The following is a 24,673-nucleotide window of genomic DNA, read 5'->3' on the forward strand; positions in this document are numbered from 1 at the left end:
GAAGCAATTCACTGAAGAGGACATACAGAAATAGTTACTAAGGAAAAGAAAATTAAAACAGCATTATGACTGGGCACTGGTGGCTCACGTCTGTAATCCTTGCTACTCAGGAGGCTGAGGCCTGAGGATCATGGTTTGAAGCCAGCCTGAGCTGTAAAGTCCATGAGACTTAAACACAAAATCCACTGGAAATAGAGTTATGGCTCACATAAAAAATCTCATGGACAGCACCCAGGACCTAAGTTCAAGCCTCAAGATAGCCCAACCTCCGCCACCGCCCCCACCAAGCTGCATTAGCATACCTTTCTCAAAATGGCCAAATTTAAAAAAGGAACAACAGTGGTACTACCAACCCTGGGTTGACATAGAGGTACTGGAGGACTCACACATGGGCAGTGGTATACGAATTGATACAGCATGGAGCACAGTCTGGTCATCCAAGATGAGAAACGTTCACCTCCAATAGGATCTACAAAATCTTCATGTTCTTATGAAAACCTGTACACATACCTGCACTGAAGCCAAAAAGCTGGAAAAACCTCAGTGGTCCGAAATGGTTATATCACCATGTCTCTCTTGTGTGAGCTACTCCTACATGGTTTTAAAAAAAGGATGAAGCCTCACTCAGGCAGATCAGGTTGGCCTTCAGCTCATGATTCTCCTTCCTTAGCTTCTCCAGTATTGAGATTATAGGCATGTAGCACCATACCAGTTAAATATCTTTTTGATCAATGCCTGCTGCAAGATGATTTTTTTAATTTATTTGTTGGAAACTCTGCTGATTACTACTTGCCCACCTCACATGCAGAATGTAAACCATCCTGATATTTGGGGGTATAGGCCTAGATTCATCATGCAGGAAGTATACAGTAAAAAGGAAAACACTTAGATTTCTCCAGGCCCCAGGCTGTGCTCTGGACAGAGAGCTGGCTTGAATTCTGGCTCTTTCCCAGTCCTCCTTCTGTGTAGCCCTGGAGTGTGAGAGGGAAGCACCATGAGGCTTTCTCTTCCTAGAGCAGACTAGAAATTGGAGACATGAATCATCCTTCCACACTGGCCTCTGTTCAGGATTCCAGAAACCAATGAAGACTTGGTTTTGATAGGGATACAGGTTGACCCATTGTAACAGAGATGTACAAGACATTGTTGAACAAGGAACTTTACAATTTTAGGCTGGGGTGGGGAGTGTAGTTGTGGAAGTGGGAGGGAAGGAATGGTAAGGGAAAAACAAAGGAGGAGGGAACAATGCTTGATAAGAAATGTACTCATTACCTTGCTCATGTAACTGTAACCCCTCTGTACAGTATTTTTACAATAAAAAAACTTTAAAAAATTATTTTCTTGGTGCCAATATTGGGACTAGAACTCAGGGCCTGGGCACAGTCTCTTAGCTTTTTCGCTCAAGGTTGGCACTCTACAACTTGAGCAACACTGCCAATTTTGACTTTTTGCCAATTAACTGGAGATGAAGAAGAGTTTCACAGACTTTTCTGCCTGGGATAGCTTTGAACTGTGATCCTCAGATCTCAACTCCTGAGTGGCTAGGCATGAGCCACCAGTGCCCGGCTGAAGACCTGTTCTTTATGGAGTGCTGTGTCAGCATCCCAGATGGAAAACTGAAAAGAATAAAAATGAGAGAGATGATACTAGTCACTACAGACAACGGTCTCCTGTCATCAGTAGGGTCGGCAGAGCTGCCAAGTCCTGCTGAGGGCAGACTGAGCACCCTTTCAAGTAGGGGTGGTGGTGGAATCTTACTTGTGATGCTTGAACCTGAGTAATTCATCTTCTTGACTATACGAGCATATTAACCTTGCTTTTCTATGGCTAGGACACAGAAACTTTTCCCTCAGCTCCAGCTTGAGCCATTAGGAAGTAGGGTACCTTCAATCAGGTGGAGCTATGGCTTTGTTGTAGGCAGCTGACACTATGGTTGCACACCAGGGTCTTGAAAGTTGTTTCTTTAGGACCCTGACAGGCTCCTGCTGCTGGTCAGGTAGGTTCCCAGTAGGTTCCTACACCAGGGCATTCTGTCCCTCCCACCACGAGAGGACTCCGCTGGTCTCTCCCTGAGGGATGTATGAGACGCAGGTGTGATCATTTGAAATAAAAGGCCTAACACAAAAATCAGGCAAATATGTTTAATTTTTTTAAAATAACTGATGGTAAAATAAAATATTTACATCACATCATACTGTGTAAACATGTAAGGTCTCTGTACAAAGAAATATACATGCAAAATAATGTAAAAAATTAACTGAAATTAAAGAAACAATACACAAATGAAAGTTATGAGGTTACGGATACACATCCAGTTTTTGAATCCAATTTCTTTTAAAAAGTTTCTGTACAATTTTACAAGAAGAAACAAACAAAAACCCAACAAAAGAATAAATAAAATACATTGGAAGCTGTGAAGCATAATCATGCCAGTTTATGGCTCAAGACCCAGATAGATGTCTAGCTGGCTTGGGAAGCAGGCTGGTCTCTTATTTTATTACCGTATTTCACACAAAGATAAAAAGACATCCAGAAAAATTCAAACATGCCAGAAACCAGTGTCTGTGTTCCAAGTCCTCCCCATACCAGCACGGATTCTGCCACAGTGACACGGGCATTAAGTACCAGCCTCAGGGTGGCCAGTGTTAAATTGGCTTTAATTTCTTACCAAAAAGCTCAAAATCCAGCCAATTTTCGTACAGAAAGTTGAATGTCAAAAAGTTTAAAAAGTAGTAAATGTCCAGACTGATTTTGGGAAAAAAATAATACTTTGGCATTCTGAATAATAGCATAATAAATTTGAAAAAAATTACCCTATTATCCAGGTTTTTATTCAGAGTATGAAATCACCTTTTACAGTTTTCAAAACTGACAAATTTCACGAAGAGTTAGGTCTCTCTGAACTGATGGCACAGGGTTACGACCCCTCCCCCAACACACACACACACCATAAAGCTCACCGTACGAAGCATGTGCTTTTTCTATATATTTATTACAGATACAACAGAGGTCTTCATAAATAGTTGCATAAAATGTTAAAGCCACAACATTGCACATGATATGAAATAAACCACCCCCCCCCAACGAGTGCATTTACAGTATTTTCATCTGACTGTATACCGCTCAACAATCTATCTGATTGATGGCTTGGGGTCGGGATGGGATGGGGGCAGTGGAACTGGACCGAACCTGAAGTCTTCATTTAATGGGCAGACCCTTGGACCTCAGGGAAGGCCCAGGTGCTGGGTAGGGGATGGGAGGGGAATGACAGACCGAAGGCAGGAACAGTCTTATATACAAGTAAGGCCTACATTTCATCAGAGCAAAACAATTCATTCTATTTTATGCAAAAGTTGAGGTTGAAATGCACATTTCAGAAGCCAAGTCTGGTGTCTGGCAAGACACGCTCAGACCAGGCAGCTGGAGAAGGTCAGGGCCAGGTAGAAGCTGAGGGCTGGCTGAAGGCGGCCATGAAAGCCGTGGCCGCCTGGGCGAGTCTTCCCCAGAATGTACAATGTCATTGTTTTGTTCGTGAACGCCGGTGGTTGAACACAGGCATTGTGTTTCCTTGAACAAATCTTCAAAATGTTTAAATTTGCAAAATTCTATTCATGTTCATTTAAAAAAGTATCTTTTAGTTTCTTTTTTTCTTTTTCTTTTTTTTTTTTGCAGAAACCTGAATAAAATACTGTGATACAGCAACGCGATCTCTGCCTTCGCAGAGGTAACTGAAGGTCCTCCACCCCAGCGCAGCTCACTGAGAACGCAGCATCACACGATGAACTGAACGTCGGCAGCCAGTACTTAGGTTTGATTGTTTTCCTCTTCAAAATTCAAATTAGTTGATTGGCAGGTGAAAGAGAATGAGAAAGAACTTCAAGATAGGTCAAACTCTAGGCAGAAGCCTGCTCTGTAAGAAGTTTTTAATGCTACGAATAGGTCGAACGTCATTCTGGTGTTTGCGCCGCTCGATGAAGGAGGTCAGTCTGGATGTGTCGAGGACGCCCGAGCCTTTGCCATTGCCGGTGCCTGCCTGCAGCCACTGCTCCTGCAGGGCCAGTGCAGCTGAGGGACGCTTGGCTGGGTCCTCCTGCAGGAGGAAGCACACAAACTCCTTGGCCTTCTGGCTAACCCCTTTAAAGTAGTCCTCCGGGAAGCTAAAGTCTAATCGGCAAATGTTCAGGCAGGTCTCTTCCACGCTGTCGTCTAGGAAGGGGGACACGCCGCTGAGAAGCACATAGGTGAGCACTCCAACACTCCATGTGTCCGAGGTCAGGGAGACAGGATTCCCAAGGATGATTTCAGGGGCTGCAAACTCTGGGTTCCCCAGTAACTGGTGGATGTAATAGGTGGTGTTGAGCTGGACAGCATCTCCAAAGTCGGCCAGTTTAATGGTAGGCTTGGCTAAACTCTGATCCACCAGGATATTCTCAGGCTAGAACACAGGATAAGGCAAGCATCATTTCCACGCATCCCCAAACTCAAGCTGACTGTCAGTATCCTGTGGGGAGATGGAAGGCTGCTCTGAAGTCACTAAAACAAACAGCTCCTGCTGGGCAGAAACAGCCCTCCCAGGGGAGGGGAGAGGGACCTGAAGGCTGCTGGCCAGCTCAGTGCAGGGCAGCTCTGCGCTCTGTGTCACAATGCGGAGTGTTCAGTTTCCTTCTACACAAAGAGTAACACTTTCTTCTACTTTCCAGCATTCCACTGAACTTGGTGCCATACTAACTCAGCGGAATTCACAGGAACTTTCCAAAGTCTCATGACATGCTACAAGACTTAAAGGAACCAGTATTCTAACTGCCTTCCGCTCCCTGCCATTTCCACCCAGCCCCAGGGCTCAGGGCTTCGCTTCGGAGAACCAGCCAGGCTGGCATGCTGGATGTTGGTTGGAGCCGTCCTTGTCCAGCCTTTGACCCACTAACCTTTAGGTCCAGGTGTGCTATCCTGCAGTTGTGAAGGTATCGCACAGCTTCCAGAACCTCCCCCAGGTGTGCTCTGATCTTCCCTTCAGTGAGGCTTCCCCATCGTACCACACAGTCCAGGAGGCGGCCCTGGTCAGCCCTGCAGGAGGGGGAGAAGGGGAGGGAAGTTGTCACAATGGGCTTCCACTTACAGACCCGTGCAGGTCAGCGAGAGGTCAACGCCTGGTGCTGGCCCTCACTGTGAGTGCCTCATCAGTATGTCGGGCATCGCTGGACAAGGAGGCTGAGTTTTCACACTCTCACTGTGAAAATTCAAGTGGGAACAAGGATCTCAGCCATCAGGGAAAGTAGGTGGACAAGAGTGGCAGTCAGGACTCAAACCCTCTTGTGGCAAGCTGATGGACAGCACCTGGCACACAGCAGGTATTCTGCAGGTATCTGTGCAGGAAAGAAAGGGGCGCTCTGCCTGCCCAAGCCTTGGTTTCCTCCTCTGTAGAGGCTGGATGAGATTGTGTGTCCTGAGATGGCAGGACAAGATCATGTAGTAAAGAGCCAGATATAGCCATACAGGAAGTGCTTAATGTTCCAGTCAAGTTTTCCTACTTTAATTAAAAACCCAAAACTTGGCATTATGCTTGCTCAACTGTATTCTACGACTTTAGTCAGGCTTCCTATTTGCTGGTTATTTGGAGATATCTTGCAGACTGTTTTGCCAAGCTGGCTTTGAATTGTGATCCTCCAGGTTTCAACCTCCTGAGTAGCTAGGATTACAGGTGTGGCCAACAGCACCCAACTGAATTTAATTTTTAATGTTACAATTAAGTATCATCCATGTGTGTGGACTGAAAGCTTTCCACCAATTCACTTTATTCTCAACACTCTCTGAAAAAAGGCTTATTTTGCCCTTGTTATAGAGTTGAGGAAACTCAGGCCAGAAAAGGTATAACTTTCCTTAGGTCCCATAAGTAGGCCAAGGGCTCGCTGAACCCTGGGATCAGTGCAGCCCTGTGTAAAACAGGAATGTATAGGAAGACTAGCAACCTGTAATTAATGGGAATATGTTATGAAGTTCTTAACTGTGTTGTTAAAATTAATTCTGTCAATAGTATAATGAGGTCAAGAAAAAAAAAAAGAAATAGAAGATGCAGAGTAGCTCAAGATGAGCACATGCTAGGGCACTGGTCTTTATCCTGGCGTGGTGAAAAAAGAAAAAAATAACAGCTGGGCAAATTGAAGCTTTAGACCAGAAATGGAGGAGACTTCTCCAGGATTTTGAGCCAGAAAACTCTACCAGTTGAGCCACACCTCCAGCCCACCATTTGGAAAATCTCCATCTGTTGTTCTGTAGGTAGAGTAGATTGATAGGGTAACCAAGGGGTCAGGTGGTGGAAGAGTCTCCTTTACTTGCAGGGACTCCCTCAGGGCCTTGCACCTGGCACTGAAGCTTGTTAAAATCCCTGCGGGAGCCGGGCATCGGTGGCTCATACCTGTAATCCTTGCTACTCAGGAGGCTGAGACGTGAGGATCTCGGTTCAAGGCCAGCCCGGGCAAGAAAGTCCATGAGACTCTTATCTCCAATAAACCACTAGAAAACTGGAAGTGGCGCTGTGGTTCAAGTGGTAGAGCGTTTGCCTTGAGCTGAAGAGCACAGGGACAGCACCCAAGCCCAGAGTTCAAGCCCCATGATCAACAAAAAAAAAAAAAAAAAAAATCCCTGGGGGAAAAGGCACAGCAGCTTGTGCCAGAAAGGAGCCCCAGGCCCAGGGGCTCACAGGAGGGGCCTGGTCTGGTCTTTCTACAAGTAAAGGCTCAGTGTATCCCCAGGACAGCAGTCCACAGAAGTCTTCCATGAGCCAGTGAGTGTACTGAGCATGAAACTAGCTGGCAGGCCTGGCCAGCCGGCTTGTTCTTCGTACGTGCTGCTGGGTTCCCCTCTGGCCCTATGAAGTGTCTCCCATTCCAGGAACAGGGTCTGGGAAACTGTTTCTGGGCCCTAGGGGACGATTTTAGAAATGCAGTACTGGATGGTTAGGTTCTTCTGAGACATCCACTTCCCCCAGGATACTGGGTAGGGTGGTAGGCCAGACCCAAGGTTTTTAGGCCTTGCAAGAGCATTGCCATATGAAGAGTATAGGGTGGATAGGGTGGCTGCATTTACAATCTCTTTTCTTCCTTCTTTCTGTTCTTTGTCTTCCTTCCCTTCACTTTCCTTCCTTCCTTTTTACTTAAGAAAGGATCTTTCCAGGTATGATCCTTCTGATTCTACTTCCTAAGTGTTAAGTTTGTAATTTCTTTTTATAAAAAATTGTATTTTCATTATCTTTAAGTAGTAGTACAAAAGAGCTACAACAAATCAGTTTCTAAGTGTGCCATGCATCTTGACACAATTTTTTTAAAAGCTCTAACAATTTAATTATTTATTAAAAAAATTTTTTTTAGCTGGGTGCTGGTAGCTCATGCCTATAATCCTAGCCACTCAGGAGGAGGATCATGGTTCAAAGCCAGCAGGCAGGAAAGTCCGTGAGACTCTTATCTCTAATAAACCACTAGAAAACCAGAAGTGGTGCTGTGGCTCAAGCGGTAGAGTGCTTGCCTTGAGCTGAAGAGCTGAGGGACTGTGCCCAAGCCCATGACCGACCAAAAAAAAAAAAAATTATTATCTTTAAGTGGTTGTACAAAGAAGTTCCCATTCTACAAAACAGTATATGAATACAAAGTTGATGCAATTTCTTAAAAAAAAAAAAAGAACATAATAAAACAATGCCAGGTGCAAGGCCCTGAGGGAGTCCCTGCAAGTGAAGGCGAATCTTCCACCACCTGACCTCTTGGTTACCCTATCAATCCTACTCTCCCTACCAAACAATGGATGGAGATTTTCCAAATGATGGGCTAGAGGTGTGGCTCAACTAGAGTACCTGCTGAGTAAGTGGGAGGTCGAGTTTAATCCCCAGTGGTTCATGCATATAACCCTAGCTACTCAGGAAGGTGAGATCTGAGGACTGTAGTTCAAAACCAGCCAGAACAGGCAAGTCAGTGGGATTCTTATCTCCAACTCACCACCAGAAAACTGGAAGTGGAGCTGTGGCTCCAAGTGGTTAAGAGCTAGCCTTGAGCATAAGAGCTCAGGTACAGTGCCCAGAGTGTCTAAGCCCCATGACTAACAAACAACAACAACAACAACAACAACAAAACCCACCCCTCCCCCCAAAACCTTTACTATCTTTCCTCAGAGAAGAAACAGAATCAATAAAAGTGCTTAGAGTTGAGGCCAAGGATTACAGGGGGAAGAAAGTCAGGTGTACGCACATCTCCAAAACCAGGACGTAACTGGTGGGAGTCTCGAAGGTGTCAAGGAGGCCAACGAGGAGGGGGTGCTGGAGGTTCTGCAGGATGCCAAGCTCATGGGTGACCTGGTCACGCTTCATTAACTTCTTGTTTACAAACTTTGTGGCCACTGCTCGTTTTGTTCCTTTCTGATCACATTTCTTAACGACAGCAAATCTGCCCCTGTAAAATATGTTAAAATAATTTTCAGAGAGCTCTGAGGAAAAGACTTATTTATGGACTGCACAGAGGGCCACTTCCGTGGGTGCTTCCCCAACTCCAGTCCACACTGTGGGAGAAGATGTGGTACCATGAAGGTCTAACGCCTTTGTTTGTCCAAACCTCTCCACTGCCACACCTTTCCTCCACCCTACAGCCTCCATTTCTCATGCCAGGGCTGTGCAGGCCCGATGGCTTCCTGACCGCTGAGAATGACAGAAGTGACAGCACCAGGGCTCCTTGGCTGCCTCCACCTCCATCCTCATCACCACTCTCATCATCAGAGGGTGGGGTGAGTGGCTCAGAGCCTCCTGGAACACCCTTTACACAACACTTGTTGAAAGGGACATCTGCAGTGGTCCTGGCCTTGCACTGGAGGGCAGGCAAGCTGTCCCCAAGCTCACTATCAGGGACCCCGGAGCTATACTCCATACCCACACCAGAGCCCTAACAGCACTGTAACGTTATCTGGATAAGATGACCTAAGGCACCAGGCTCAAGCCTGCTGCCCTACCAGATTAGATCTGGACACCAAGGAAGACTAGTGCATTGGGCACAGATGAAGACTATGCATAAACCTGTGACGGGGCAGCTGAGGTGGTTTACAGATGCCACTGCTTGCTATTCCCACTGGAAGTGGGGTTTCCTTCTCACCTTCCCAGTTACTGAGCAGCTGCCCTATGGATGAAATGCAGTTGTTGGTTTCTGAGGCAGAGTTTTAAGGGGCTTTGTAGTTTTTGCTCGTGCCATTATGTGAGAAAGTCCAGGGTAAATGTCTATGTAGACAGAAGCTGGAGTCCTGGGCAGGGTGCCTTGAACATGGGAGGTGTGGTATGCCAGCTGGCTGAGCTCTGCAGAGATGGACAAACTATCTTCCCAGTCAGTCAAGCTGTAGCACTAGGAGGATGGACACACCACTACTGGTAAGATAGTAAATGGGGTGGATTTAGTATGCTGCAATATGTAACCGGAAGATACTTCACTGGAGTCAGGTGACCAAGTGTGGCCACTGGAATGTAGGAGGACACTGCTGGTGGAGTTTCCTGGAAAGCTTTTCAGAAGGAATAAGGCCAGTGCTCCTGCTTCCTTCCCTTCCTCTTCTGCCCATGGAGCACAATGCCTGGAAGTGCAATGCTCAAGGGAGCCTGGCTATCTGGCATTACTGAACCACCTGGCCGAGGCTGCCTCTTATTTATTTATTTTTTGGTCGGTTGTGGGGCTTGAACTCTGGGCCTGGGCACTGTCCCTCAGCTCTTCAGCTCAAGGGGAGCGCTCTACCACTGGAGCTACAGTGCCACTTCCGGTTTTCTGGTGGTTTATTGGAGATAGGAGTCTCACAGTCTTTCCTGCCCGGGCTGGCTTTGAACCGCAATTCTCAGATCTCAGCTAGGATTACAGGCATGAGCCACCAGCGCCCGGCCGAGGTTGCCTCTTCTGGGAAAGCAGCCCCACTATGTTGAAACCTCTTTCTTAGTTTGGGTCATGGGGATCCTGATAATCCATCTGATTATACAGCAATTCTTTTAAATCTACATGCACAATCTTTCCCAACAGGGCTTCCACAAAACAAATCCCACAAGAAGCCTGTGTGCTTTCTCTGAACTCTCCAGAGGGTGCACCTAGATAGTACTCTTCTAGAAGCACAGAAGGGAGGCTTGTTCATTCCACCCATGGAGAGCCCATGGCCTACAAACTCCATTCTCCCTGGGAACCAAGCTGAAAGCGGCTTCGTTTCTTCTTCAGTGTTCTACACCCCAGGGCCCTCACATGTTAGTCTCAGCACACAAGACCGCATCTTCTACTGTTGGTAATTTATCCATTTAACTTTATTAACCCAGGGGGTCTGGTTTTCCCTCCTACCTGCCAAGCTCAGCCACTTCACTGTAGAAGGAGTCAAAATTGTCCTTCCAGGTCACCATGATCCCATCGCTCCCTGGACCTACGAGAAAAGCATCTTGGTGAGAAATCACAGACCTGCAGTGCCCGCCATGACAGCCACACAGCCTCTGAACATCTTAAATGCAGATCACTGAAGTGAAGATGTGTTATAGCATAACACATCCACTGGATGCTGAGACTTGGCATGAAGCAAGAATGTAAGATATCTCCGGGAAAATGTACAGACTATTGATCTTATGTTAGAATCCAGTGGTACAAATATGCTTGATTAAATTAAATGTGCTGATGAAATTAACTTTACTCTTTTAAAAATATGATCTTTAGAAAAAATACAAAACTTCATCTATAGCTTTCATTTTATTACTAATGGCCAGTGTTGCTTTAGGTAGTTCCCTTTCCTTCACCTGGCTCGAAGCTAGGCTTCCTTTTCATAACCACCAGAAATCGTGGGATTGTGACTATAGGATTTAAGTTAATAAATAAAAAAAGACACTGCAGACAAAGACAGAACTTTATCATACAAGTGCCAGATTAAAATGAATGCAGTATTATGTACGTACAAGGAAAATAAAACATTCTTTCTATATTCTTCCCGCAGGAATAATCATTAAGCCTCTCATTTTGTAACCAGGTGACCCAGTTGCCAGATGATGCCAGGAAGAATGGCTTCGATCACAGTCTCAAGCTTTCCTCGGATTCTGGACACTTCATCTGGCCTCAGTCCACTTAGTTCCTCCTTCATCCTCACACATGCCCTGTGGCCCAGCTCAGCTAGAGTATGTGCTCATCTTTACCCTCACCTGAGTACTGGCCAGGTCATCAACAGGCATGTCTTTCCTTAAACCACAGCGAATGATTGGTCTTCAAGGCTCTGTGTGGTGAAGCCACTTCCTCCTGCACCTTCCCCATGCCACCCATAGCTGGAAAAGTGTCTCCCCCATGGCAAGAGAGTTAGTTAGCAGCCTGCGGGAAAGTCCTCAGCCAGAACTGCTGTGGCAGGAGCCCTTGAGGGCTCCACTCGACTGGAATGAGCCCAAATGTGTGGCCTCAGAAGTAGCAGCCCAAGCAACACCAGAGCTCAACTCCTCACTGAAGCAGACAGAGGAAGCAAGGCCTTCATTTCAATCACTACCCCAGAGTACACAGGGCGTACGGTCTGTTTTTGTCATAAATGGAGTAACTCTTACTCCTTTCGAGTGCTTTGTTGATGATGATGCTAGTCACTCTGGAATAATACTTTCTAACCACACTGTAGAAGAATTACTGCATGAGCCTCACTTATAAAGCTAGTACATTAGGTAATTTTGAAGTGCCTATTAAATCCTAAGAAATTCTGGAGGGGGCTGGGAAGGTGGCTCAGTGGTAGAGTGCCTGCCTTGCATGCATGAAGCCCTGGGTTTGATTCCTCAGTACCACATAAGCAGAAAAAGCCAGAAGTGGTGCTGTGGCTCAAGTGGTAGAGTGCTAGCTTTGAGCTGAAGAGCTCTGGGACAGCGCCCAGGCCCAGAGTTCAGGCCCCACAACCGACAAAACAACAACAACAACAACAAAAACCTGGATTTTAGCCTACAGAGCATTTTTCCTTCTTTATTTTTCACTGAAATGGCTTGCATACTCTTCTGTGCTCACCAGTTTTAAAATTAGCTTGAAGTAGTGTACAAAGGACGCTGCCATTTACTAAGGCAGCATCTTGATCAGTGTTACCCCTTCAGCATTCTCACTCCCTTTGGCCCAGCAATTTTGTTTCTTAAAAAAATATTTTTATTCAAATATTGAGTATATGCAGAAAAGTGTATCAAACGTAAAAGGCATTTTTGACTACAAGCTAGTTCAAGAAACAGCCAGAAAGAACTGGGTATTGGTGGCTCATACCTATAACCAGCTACTCAGGAGGCTGAAATCTGAGGCTAGCAGTCTGAAGCCAGCCTAGGCAGAAAAGTCCCTTTGAGACTCTTATCTCCAATTAACCACTTAAAAACCAGAAGTGGCGGGGTGGCTCAAGTGGTAGAGAGCTAGCCTTGAGCACAAAGAGGCTCAGGGACAGCACCAGGCCCAGAGTTCAAGCTCCAGCCAGTGCCACAGACCCTTGGTCCCTCTTATTCACAGCTTCTCTTTCTTAATAAGTGAGACATATTCCTAACCTGTTTTCTTCCCACCATCCTTGAGTTATGGGCTTGCATAAGTCTGAGGTGATGGGACTCAGCACTCTAGTTCAGAATAACCTCTCATAGCTGGGCACTTCTGTAGGCAGTGCGCCTCCAGTAGCTTCCCTGCTCTGAGCCAACCACAGTGCACAGCACTGGCTTCCACCTTGTTCAGGGAGACAGCCAGGGCCAGAAGGAATTCAGACACAGAAACTAGACAGTGCGTAGGGAGCGAACAACTTCAGCACAGACAGGACAAGTGCCACTAGTGTGACTGGACTGAATTAAATCATCCAGGTCTGCAAATAAAACTTCTTACAACAGGGGATTTTGAAACAGGACTCACATCTGCTGCTCTTAACTTTCTGGAGTAACTTATTAAAAACAATCCACTATGTAACATCTATGACTTTAAAAAAAAGATAAAAAATCGGGCTGGGAATGTGGCCTAGTGGTAGCGTGCTTGCCTCACATGCATGAAGCCCTGGGTTTGATAACTCAGCACCATATAAACAGAAAAGGCTGGAAGTAGTGCTGTGGCTCAAGTGGTAGAATGCTAGCTTGAGCAAAAAGAAGCTCAGAGACAGTGCCCAAACCCTGAGTTTAAGCCCCAGGACTGGCAAAAATAAATAAATTAAAAAAAAAAAAGTCCGTGATTCCTGATTTCCAAATTTCAAATTTTGTTCTTTCTTTTGCCATAATTCAAAAAGCAGAGCATGTTTTGAATTAAGAATTAAAATGCATGATTAAAACATATGGGTCAGGTTCTAGACAGTTCTGCTTACTGGCCACACTCAGGGTAAGGTGATCAAGAACTCATTTATCTTTCAGTTGAGACTTTTATTTCCTCTGTTGGAAGCAGCTCCCATACCTGGAGTAGATGGAGGGTGGATGAGAATGCTCAGCTGCCTATGTTGTAGGGCCTGTGCTTTCTTAGCATCTACCCACGACAAGCATCCTCACAGGGGACTACAAGCATGCCTAAGCTGAGTTCTGTACAGTTCAGCTGAGACACCCCCAGCTCTCCTCTCCTTGGCTCTGCCTTCTGAGGGTGCCAGGGCGGGTAGGTCCTGTGGGCACCCAGGAGCCACTGGAGCCTGGCCCTCTTTGAAGGCTGGTAGAAACCTCCCTGTGCCCCCTTTTCTATCCCCAAGGTCTACTGTTGGGATCTGGGACAGACCTAGCGCTCTACTATAGAACCTTCTCCCCTTCCCTTTCTGAGTGCCATCCTAAGGTCGGGCACTGTCCCTCAGCAGCTTCTTTTATTCAGTTAGCTGTCTACCACTTGAACCACAACTCCACTTCTGGCTTTTTGGTAGTTTACTGGAGATAAGAGTTTCACAAACTTTCTTGCCCAGCCTGGGTTTGAACCATTATCCTCAGATCTCAGTCTTGTGAGTGGTTAGGCTTACAGGCATGAGCCACTGGTGCCTGGCCCTCCTCTTCTTCTTCTTCTTCTTTTTTTTTTAACTCATATCCTTGTGTCCCCTGTGCTCCTTTCCCCATGACACCTGAGACTGGGACCTGTTCCCTGTGCCTCTTCTGGAAGGTACTCCTTCAGCTGGGACCTGGTTTCTATCAGTTAGTGACTTCTCGTTCCACATGTCAGATCACCCAAGTGTGGGGCACATGACAGACTTCAGGAGATGGCACAGAAGTACGCACCAGCCCAGGGGACTTACCTAGAACTCTCACACTGGCTGAAGATGAGGCGGACCCCATGTCGTTTACAGCGATGCATGTGTAGATGCCGTCGTCTTCTGTGCTCACACCAACGATCTTCAGAGCAGCCTCCCCCAAGTCACTGCCACATGGGAGAGCACCATGCGTATCAGGAAGGCTTATCATCTGGGCACCCGTTCTGACCTCCCCTCATTTAGTCCCTACCACAATGGAGAGCTCAAGTACCACAGTTCAGACTGCATGCCCAGGTATGAACTGTGCCCTCCTGGACAGTGTCGGAGCCAAAGGTAACTGAGAAAATGGACCATGTCAGGCACAGTGAACGGGGCCTTTCTGGTCACCATGTAACCAGATCGACTGTGTTCCCAGTCAGTGGACCCCTCTAGAGGGTCCCTTACCTGTATGAGATGCTGTAGTGGCCATCATTGTTCAAAGTGTTATGTTCGGGGCCCTTCCAAGTGATGGAGGCCTTGGGACGGCCACAGACACGACATCTCAGAACAACTGTCTCTCCTGTCTCACATGTGACCTCACTCAATGGGATGACGAATTCTGGGGGAACTGCAAAGGAAAGCAGTCGGTCAACACTGGTCACCCTTGGCTCCTTTCCATATCCTTCCACACACCCCCTCCCCCGCCCGGACCACTAATGCACTTAAACAAGACGCACAGACCTATGATCACCAAGATTGGAGGCAAGACAACAGAACTCACCGTCATAAATGTAGTTAGGGTTGAGAAGCTAAAATGGAAAAGGGAAACAGGTATTAACTAAAAACTTGAGATACTTTAAGATAGGTTACTAAGATTCCAGAACTTGGCTTGCCTGAAAATTAACAAAAACAGAGTACCTTTCATGGTGTTAAATGTATCCAAAAATTGGTGAGCTTTACTCTTCCTGCCCATCAATACAAACAGGTATTTAAATCTCCCACCTTACAGGCTGAGTCCAGTTGGGGCTGGATCTCTTCTCAAAGCAGAAGGGACCCTGACCCAGGGTGCTTTCAGGAGGTATTTATTTTTTCTACAGGCAAAACAATGTGGTTTTCAAAGAGAACTAGCTACACCTGCCCTCAAGGAAACTTTAAGCTAAGATCCTGTACAAAGCATCTCATCACTTCCTCCTGGCCTAGGGAGAAACAAGGAAGTCTGAGCCACAGCTTCTCTGCATTCTGTTTAGGAGAATCCAGGCTTTTCCTCTGGGAATGTAACCATGTGTATTAAAGCCACGTGGGCACCTGGTTCCTGGTGATATACACCCCACGCCAGATAGATAGGACAGCCTGAGAGGCTGCTATGAGGTCTGGCAGGACATTACTTAGGGGGAAGGTAGGAGGCAAGGCACGAGCCCAGCTCTGTGAGTCCAGCCCTGTGCAGATGTCCCCTCCCCTGCCTGCCTGCCTGCAGAGGGATTTCACACACCTTCACCGACACCTTGTTGCTGAGTCCTTCCCGTGATTTCCGATAACCATTCTCTAACTTGCCTTCCCTTTTGCCGTCTTTGTCCTTTTTCTCAGATTTTTTCCTTAAACGGAGTGCTGTGTGCCAAGATGTTGACTTCCTAGGGAGGAAAAGCACAAACTGTTTGCATTACGCCTTGTCAACAATACAAACTGAAAGCACTGAATATTCAATATTCAATATTCATGCTGTACAAAGGGACTGAAAATCCTTTAGTAACTGCAATCTCCATCAAATAGAACTTGAGAGTGGTATACCTAAAAAACGAGATTAAACAACAATTTCATAAAAGAAAATGTTAAGAATTAAAATAAAAAGAGGCATGTGATAGTTAATTTTGCATGCCAACTTGACTGGACCAGAGTATCCAGAAATCTGGTCAAACATTCCCGGTGCTTCTCTGAGGACTTTTGGGTGAGATGAACATATTTTAATGTGTGAAGGTCATTGCTTTCCTTTAAGTGACCAGCAAAGGCACGGTTAGGACCAGCCTGGCCTGGGCTGGTTGCAGTTAAGTGGCATGGCACTTGCCTAATGTGCTTAAGACCCTGAGTTCAAGTTGTAGCACTGCAAAACCAAAACAAACAAAACAAAAACCACATCACAAGCAGGAGGAGGCTGTTTTTCTACTGGCGGAGCCGAGTCCTCAAAGTAAGTATACTTACTTCTCCATATATAGACCCTATTGGTCCTTTCTTCCTGATGAGTCTTAATGCAGGGTTTAAGAATATAGTTTGAAGCCAGGCATCAGTGGTTCACTCTTTTAATCCTAGCTAATCAGGAGGCTGAGATCTGAGGATCACAGTTCGAAGCCAGCCTGGATAAGAAGGTTCATAAGAACCTTACTTCCAGTTCACAGAAAAAGCCAGAAATGGTGCTGTAGTTCAAATGGTAGAGTGGTAGCCTTGAGCAAAAGAAGCTTAGGGACAGAGCCCAGGCCTAGAGTACAAGACCCAGGACTGGCAAAAAATGAAACAAAGAAACAAAAACAACAACCCCTCCCACTCCCCCTTAGCAAAGTCCAGAGATTGTTACTGACACACTGGTGCAGCTGCACAGCTGACTCCAGACCTGTATTTGGTCTTTGTGACATAAAAAGTACAAAGTAAGCCAGGCACAATGGCTCACATTTGTAGTCTTAGCTATTTGAGAGGCAGAGATCAGGAGGACTGTGGTTTGAGGTCAGCCTGAGCAAAAATGAAGAACCCATTTCAACCAAGAAGTTGGGGCATGACAGTGTCTTTGGTACCAACTATGTGGGAGGCATAGATCACTGTGTAAGGCTAGTCCTGGACAAAAACAGGAGGTATCTGAAAAATAAAGCAAGAAAGGGTTGGGCTATGGCTCAAGTAGTAGAATGTCTGCTTAGCAAGTGTGAGAACCTGAATTCAAACCCTAGTTCCTAAAAAGTCACAGAATTCTGTTAACAGTCATGCTTAAGCACAGTTAAGCATTTCAGGGAGAGTCAAGGGAAGGGAATAGTTCTAAAACAAATCAGCACTGATAGTATAAAGACAGTATCAACTGCAGCAAAACCATTTCAGATTCTTTTTCAAGACAGGTTCCCATTATGAATGTTTCCTTGAACACCCCTGACAGTAAGTTAGGGGTGCTTAGAAGGGCGTCTGCCTCAACCCAACAAAGTCAGGGACTCTTGTGACTTGAGAAAAACTGTTTCAAAATACAGGTTACTAGAGGACTGTAGGGAGCTAAACCCGAGGGGTGGAAGGACACGTCAGGTGAACTTTAGGAACAGACCCTGGCCCAGCTTTCCCTTCACAGTGCTCCAACCCTCCAGGGTCTTTCTTCTCCCAGTGTACAGGGCCCTGCCACATGGCTGGCTTCACTCTGAGCACTCACTTGAGAGTCCCATCAGGGTTCTCCATGATGACTGCACTGGTATGGCCCAGGACAAAGCCCGGAATCCAGCCCTCAGCTGCAGGGCACTGGTCAGTGGCGGCTCGGAACACCAGAAACATGTTCTGCTGGTTGCTGGCCAGAATTTGAACGACCTCTCCTTGATAGACGCTTATCTCATCCTCCTTCACTGCCGTGTAATCGTGTGTCACCAGCATGGTGGAGATGTTGCTACTGCTGCTACTTTCACTCTGGAGAGGAAAAGATGAAGAGAACAAGGCAGATAGGCACTGAGATAAGATGTGATAGCAGCGGTCACTGCCCCACAGCAGGGCTCATCAGACAGAGAGGGCATCAGCTTGCTCAGCAACCCTTTTCCAGCAACTGAAAGCCAAGACCACTCTGGACAGCAATTTAGAAACAATCTCCAAAGCCACTGTAATGATCGCACTTTACTCTGGGAGTCTGATACTGTTTCAGTTCATTTCCTTTTGCTTTCCTAGGAGTAGCCAAGTCATCATGGAGATCCCAGTTTAGAGAATGTCCAACCCCAACAGTAAACTAGTAAGTTTAAAAGGTGCAAGAGTAGCACTTCAGCTCACTGGCAGATCAGATAATGGGAATATCACTCAATCTTTCTGGTGAAATGTCCACTGGGAACGTCTATTCCAGAACCATAGGCTGCGGGCCTGCCTAACGGCTTCTACCTCTTTTCCTCTTTATAAAGAACAGTGTGGCCAGGCGCTGGTGGCTCATGCTTGTAATACTAGCTGATCAGGAGGCTGAGATCTGAGAATTGCGGTTCAAAGCCAGCCGGGGCAGGAAAAGTCCATGAGACTCTTATCTCCAATAAAACACTAGAAAACCAGAAGTGGCGCTGTGGCTCAAGTGGTAGAGTGCTTGACTTGAGCTGAAGAGTGCAAAGACAGCATCCAAGCCCAGAGAGTTCAAGCCCCACAACTGACCAAAAAGAAAAAAGAACTTGTGGACCCTGGAAAGCACATCAACTACTCTTTTGCTCCTAAGGATAGTTGCTGTCTCTATTATGTCCCTTAGTGGGTGGTCGTCTTATCGAGTTTGCCAGATTCAAGTGTCCCCACCATTTGGATGCCATGGACCACAGTGTTAAAGAGTGTTGCTTGGTCCTAGTTGCGATTTGGACTTCAGTGACTCAGTCAATATACAAGAATGCAAGAGTAAAACAAAGATGATTTCTTATGGCCACCTCCCCAGGCTCACAAGCTGAGTAGAAGCAATACAAGCAGCGGTATCTGTCCCAACGTTGTATCTAATGATCTGCATGTCCCCACATCCCCTCTTTTAAACCCCCGTTTCTGTGATCTGGTTAAAGTACTTCCACACTGCTGCTGACTCTGCAGATGCCAGCCTCTGCTGGGCTCTCAGACAAGTGTGCAGCAAACAACCCTCACATAGCCACTCTCGTGAGCCTGGGTCCCACTGAGCCAGCTGAAGGGACAAGAGGAGACCTTTCTGTCAGCCTCTGTGAGGCCAAGCCTGGGAACTGTAGAGACCAGGGCTGTGGATATAACTTTGCAGTGGGCATTAAATAGAACACAGAGCAGCTACCATGAGCATCTACAGAAGGGCCTGGGGTTGGTTCCTCTCCCTCGTGGAAATCTCCTGCTGGTGACCTTTCAACTCAAAGGGTACCTGCATGCCAGGCTTCAGTCTCTGCCTACTCATTTAGACAATCCTATTTTAGCAGGTTCTTTATTATTGAGTAAAATATTAAAATGTTATCACAGAATAGTTTTGAGATTATACAGCCAAATGTGCTACAAAATGTAAACGCAAGACTTCTGTGGCACAGCTGCTTTGTTTAGTAAGTCATACCAGCGTATATTTCATAATTTCCGTATTTGCTCACAATAATCATAGCTATTAACTTTTCTGAACCCAACTTCTGTGCTAGGCTATGAGTTAGGCATTTCAAATCCATCAACTTAAATTCTCACAAATTCCCACCCTGGCAGTGGGCCTAGTCATCAGTCCCCCAAATGGGAAATGGTAGGTAAGTAAGCAAAGACCACCTGTAAGTGGTGGACTGGCTGGAGTGCCTGGAGCAGCTCCACATTGTGTGGGCACTTTTGTTGCTTCCCAGGAGATGAGCAGGAGGAAAAGCTCACAGAGCCAGCGGAAGCAAGGGCCAACTTCATTCACTCTGCTCTCAGGATAACTTCGCAGAGGAAAGATGCAGTGGCAGGTCAGACAGCTGCAAGGCTGTGACCCTACAAGTCGATAAGAGAAAGAAGGTTCTGCTGATCTGCAATGGCTACCAGCTCCAATGGGCGGAGGCAGCAATGGTTTGTTTTTAAAGAGCAGAATGGTGGAAAACAGTATAGGATATTTTAAAATCCCTACTTTGGGCCTTTCAGTCTTCCCAGCCTCTGCCCCCTCCCTGGCCATTTCTGTGAGGCAGTTTCCCTTTCCTAGTTGCCTATCACTAAGAAAATGCAGGAGGCATTTACTGGACTGTTTGCTACTGGTAGACTGTGCCTTTTCTCAGGACTGATCATCCACAGCTAGAGCTGGGCTGTGGTCTTTAATCCATGTCTACTCTGTAATGTCTAGAGAAGACCAGCACTGGCTCCTGTGTTGAACAGGGATTGATTTGGAGACCTAAGTCTAAAAACTTCTCTTGTGCTTACTGGGAATGTGTCCAGGTTAGGATGAAGTCAACAGATGACAGCAGGCGGTTTTGTACAGGCTGTAGCTCTAAGAGCAGGCCTGCATAGAGCAGACTGAGGTGCGGATGGGTGGGGTTCATCCCTGGACTGTCTGCACCTTCTTTTCTAAAACTGCATTTGGACACTCACTGCCCACCTAGCACTTGCAATCTAGCTGCAGTCTCTCTTGCTGTGTGAAACACAGCGAGGTGTTCATAGCAAAGTCCACCACAGAAGATACCTACTCAACTCTTACTTTTGAGGACAGGACACAGTGTAAATAAGGATGTCAATGCCCACTGCTTACTTTCTTCCTTCATTAACTATGAAGTTTAACAAAACCACCGGTGATGTGAATTTAACAAAATACCAAAAATGGGAGCAAAGGATAAGACCAAATCAGCCTGAATGAGGAGTTAACACAACTCCAGAGGAAAGATGAAGACATGCAAAAGCACCATATTTTTCATATGTACAGAGATAGAGAGACACAGACCCTTTCAGGGAAATGTATTTAAAAATTTATAAAGCAATCAAACAGACTTATTAGAACAGTTCTATTCACTCATGCATGCCTTCAGGAAAGGGTTATGGGCCAGGTCATCTCCCACGTAGGAAAGCAGTTGGAGGACAGTGAGGAAGTCACAGAACAGGGGGAAAACCCAGAACAGCCACCCTTCTGCTTGAGAACACAAGGTAAGTGACAGACAGGAAAATGAGCAGGCCGGCCACCACAGTAGCACTCACACTACCCACAGCGCCCCCTGTTGGAGAGAGGTGAGACAGGCCACAGCCTGTGTCGCCTGGGTGCTGGCAGTCCCGGCCAGGTACACCAGCATGTCTCTCTACAGCTCAACTTTAGGTGGAGGGAACATTCCTGCTGGGCATAGTATCTCCCACCCGTGCCATCTGCCAGCTTAGCTTGCTCTTAGTCGCTGTTAGAAGGTTTCTTGAAGGAGTATTGTTTTCATCAGGTGAGTCAAAAATGCTGCAAAGACAAACGCTTACTAATTTGTGAAGACTACCCTTTAAATAGCAGGTAAAGAGCAGGAAAAAAGATCTTTCAATAACGAAAGCCCAAAAAATATCAAAAACAAAACAAAACAGCATTAGTGAGGCAGGGGCTAAAAACAGTTCCGAGATACTGTGCTGATTGGAAAGATGAAAGTAATTAAAGATGCTACATTGAGAGTGTTAATGATCAGCGTTTTCTTATTAAGGAGACAGGAACAGAGCAAGGAGCAAGTTAGTGGAGATGAGAGCAGGTACTGTCCACAGTCCCAGCAGGGGTTAGCGGCGTCTGCATTCACTCGGTGGCTGTGTGCGCCTGTCCAGGCCTGCAGGGCATGGACACACACGCACACACAGAGAGGCCACAGGCGTGTCTACTTGCGCAGTGCATGGGAGTGCTGGAGGAGGCGACTACTGCCACGGAGAGCTGAAGAGCTGGAGTTAGTACGGAGGAGGGCGGCGGCGACACAGAAGGTTTAGAAGAGCTGGTAGGACAGAGGCGATGGGGAGGTAGGCGCAGGCTCCCAGGCGTTCTTACCCCGTTGCTCTGTGTGGACTGCACGGACTGCTCACTGGCCGAGGAGCACGTGCTCATGCGGTCTGTGTCCTTGCTGGGGGCTGCGTGCCGGTGTGTCTGCCGCTGGAGGGAGTCACTGTCCCCCGGGAAGGTGAAGGAGCCAGGTCGGCTGGCGGGGGAGGCAGGAATGGAGCTCCAGAAGGAGCCCCCCTTCTGCAGGGGACTGCTGGGGGGAAAGGCCTCCTTGCCCAAAGGAGAAGGGAAGGTGGTGGAAAGAGGAGAGTTCAGTGGTGAGATGGCGCCAGGCCTAGGCTTGCTCAGGGGCAGTGGGCCCAGGCTGCCCCGTGCTTCCTTGGCATTTCCTTCTTGGCTTGAACATGAAGCATTCCCGGTGGTCTTCCTGGGGCTTTCCATCACCTTCATCTTGGGGATGGGCTCTGCTTCTCGTTCAGGACCTTCCGAGTCTCCACTTGTGGGGAGCCGGCTAGGCTGGCCAAGGCTGGCCTCAAGGGCCAGGCTGCTGGTGGAGGGAGGCAGTGAGGGGCTGGACGCGGACATACCTGACATCTTGTCTGCCTCTGCCTGGCTGGAGGCTGCAGAGGAGACCAGGGGGGGGTGGTGTCTGACAGGCTGCGGAATCCGGGAGGGCCTGCTCCTGCTTGAGCTGGGGACGCTGCTGCAGCTGCTGAGGCCACCGCCGTGACTGCTGCTGCCACCGCTGGAGGCCCCACTGCCACCACTGCCCCCGCTCCCACTGCTGCCGCCCCCGCTGCTGCTGCCACCGCCCCCGCTGTGGTTCCTCTGGTACTCGATGGGTGATGTCAAGGCTGTGGGCATGCAAGACAAGCAGATGAGATTTAGTTAGGGCACCAAGAACAAGTGAACTGCACAACCTGCAAACAAAAGGATGTCCTAGGCTTGAGCATCCCATACCCAAGTCAGGCTCATTGAGGTACACCATGGCCTATGAATAGCTACACTTCTGGAGGCTTCAGTCTGATAGCAGTAATGGGTAGAGGAAAGCTCCTAAGGCCACTGCCCTGTTTCTACAGAAGGAAGAGGGGCTGCAGTGTCAGGAGTGAGCATCAGAAGGTACTGAACGAAGCCGAGAATGCTGAGATCAGTTCCTCAGAACTGGAAGGAACAGCTGCTGCCTTCCCACTGTGAAAATAGCTGTATGGTCCAGTGGCAATGGGAGGCCCAGCACACTGCTAGGCTACAGTCCACTAGGACTCTGCATAGCGGGAAAGGGCAGTGTAACTTTCCAAGGAACAAGGTATAGATAGGCAAAAGAAGAAAGTGGCTGAGGGGGAAGTAGCACCTCAGCTACCACACATGGGCATGACTTGCAGACCACCCAGTTCTTCAGGTGGAACAAATCAAACAAGGAAAGTTACATAGCTCCATTAGGTCATTTGCTGGTCAGGAAGCTGTCCTATCCCTCAATTTTAGCAATTTTATCACATGGTCTTCTGTAGGAAAACAGGAATCACAGAAATAAGATTTATGGAAAGCCAGGTGCTAGTGGATCATGATTGTAATCCTAGCTACTCAGGAGGCTAAGATCTCAGGAGCAAGGTTTGAAGCCAGCCTAGGCAGTAAAGTCCACGAGATTCTTATCTCCAATAAACCACCAAAAAGCTGGAAGTGAAGTTGTGGCTCAATTGATAGAGTGTTAGCTAGCTAGGAACCTAGACATGTGTGAGGAAAAACACTGGTGCCAGAAGCCCTTCACAAACTGTGCTGGTCAGGCATGGCACAGGATTAAGTGTGATCACGAGACTACCGTATCTAGCACTCCTGTCCATTCATGATTTTGTTCCTCAGAAACTTGTGTGGTTATCATCAACTTTAACATCATAGCTTAATCCTGCTTGCAAGCTGAGTTCGTATTTTTGAGTGTGTGTATGCCAGTCCCAGAGCTTTTGTGCTCAAACCTAAAGCTCTACCATTTAAGCCACAGCTCCATTTCTAGCTTTCTTTGCTGGGTAATGAGAGAGAAGAATCTTTAGAGACTTTCTTGTCTGGGCTAGCTTTAAACCACGATCCTCACATCTCAGGCTTCTGAGTAGCTAGGATTACAGGTATGAGCTATGGCATCCAGCTCTGAATTCATTCTTTTCATTTTTTTTAAATTTTAATTTAATTTTTTTTTGGGTCCGGTCATGGGCCTGAACTCTGGGCCTGGGGGCTGTCCCTCAGCTTTTCAGCTCAAGGCTAGCGCTCTACCACTTGAGCCACAGCGCCACTTCTGGCTTTTTTTCTTTTTTGCTTATGTGGTGCTGAGAAATCGAACCGAGGGCCTCATGCATGCAAGGCAAGTGCTCTACCACTGAGCCACCTTCCCAGCCCCAATGAATTCATTTTTTAAAAACAAAAATACAAGGATTTCCCAATCCTATGCTACTAATTGGTATTTAATACAACATTTAAGAATAACTTGTTTCAAATGCTGACTCGTCACCTACCACTCTATCTCTCGGTCTCCTCAACAGGGATAATGCCAGTGCTTGCTAAATAGTACCTAACAGTCCCTAATATATGGCAATTGCTAAGCTGTTTCATTACTACCAATATGTGATGGAAGGGAGATAGACAAGAAAGATAAATATGCATTTGAGAGATAAAAGAGAATTTTTGAGTAATGGAATGCACTTACCATTTAAAAAATTGCGCTGGTTTTCTAAAATTTGGTTGATTTCATGGATCCATGTTTGCCGGACATTTGGACTGGATGAATGCAAAATGAAGGTCTCTACCACATCACCCGTCCTTGATGTCAGAGCAAATTTACAGGGATCATTTTCCACATTTTCTTCCAGGCAAAGACAACTCACCTTTAAAAGATTAAGATGTTACTCACAATAGCTAAGAGGTACAAGTAACTAAGTAACTGATGAATGGATAAGCAAAATTTTGTGTAAGGAGCGAGTTCTTGCATATAAT

General features: G+C 46.8%; 1 protein-coding gene across 2 annotated transcripts in view; it reads right to left on the reverse strand.

Moving 5' to 3' along the window:
- Nucleotides 1-2,127: 2,127 nt before the first annotated feature.
- The window catches only part of Trio (trio Rho guanine nucleotide exchange factor), a 319,531-nt gene continuing 296,985 nt past the window's right edge, over nucleotides 2,128-24,673 (reverse strand). Inside the window, exons 47-57 of one of the 2 annotated variants that reach the window (XM_042695165.1) lie at nucleotides 24,387-24,564; nucleotides 21,749-22,554; nucleotides 17,516-17,763; nucleotides 15,617-15,755; nucleotides 14,909-14,936; nucleotides 14,593-14,755; nucleotides 14,194-14,315; nucleotides 10,329-10,407; nucleotides 8,232-8,432; nucleotides 4,926-5,064; nucleotides 2,128-4,435 (exon numbers count right to left, since the gene is read on the reverse strand). In XM_042695165.1, coding sequence (XP_042551099.1) covers nucleotides 3,887-4,435; nucleotides 4,926-5,064; nucleotides 8,232-8,432; nucleotides 10,329-10,407; nucleotides 14,194-14,315; nucleotides 14,593-14,755; nucleotides 14,909-14,936; nucleotides 15,617-15,755; nucleotides 17,516-17,763; nucleotides 21,749-22,554; nucleotides 24,387-24,564 — 2,652 coding nt within the window. In that variant the 3' untranslated portion in view covers nucleotides 2,128-3,886. The remainder of the gene's footprint in view (nucleotides 4,436-4,925; nucleotides 5,065-8,231; nucleotides 8,433-10,328; nucleotides 10,408-14,193; nucleotides 14,316-14,592; nucleotides 14,756-14,908; nucleotides 14,937-15,616; nucleotides 15,756-17,515; nucleotides 17,764-21,748; nucleotides 22,555-24,386; nucleotides 24,565-24,673) is intronic. The other variant, XM_042695166.1, reaches the window with a different exon arrangement.

This window comes from Dipodomys spectabilis, unplaced genomic scaffold, assembly GCF_019054845.1.
Source record: "Dipodomys spectabilis isolate Male_0828 unplaced genomic scaffold, ASM1905484v1 ptg000179l, whole genome shotgun sequence".
Taxonomy (NCBI): domain Eukaryota; kingdom Metazoa; phylum Chordata; class Mammalia; order Rodentia; family Heteromyidae; genus Dipodomys; species Dipodomys spectabilis.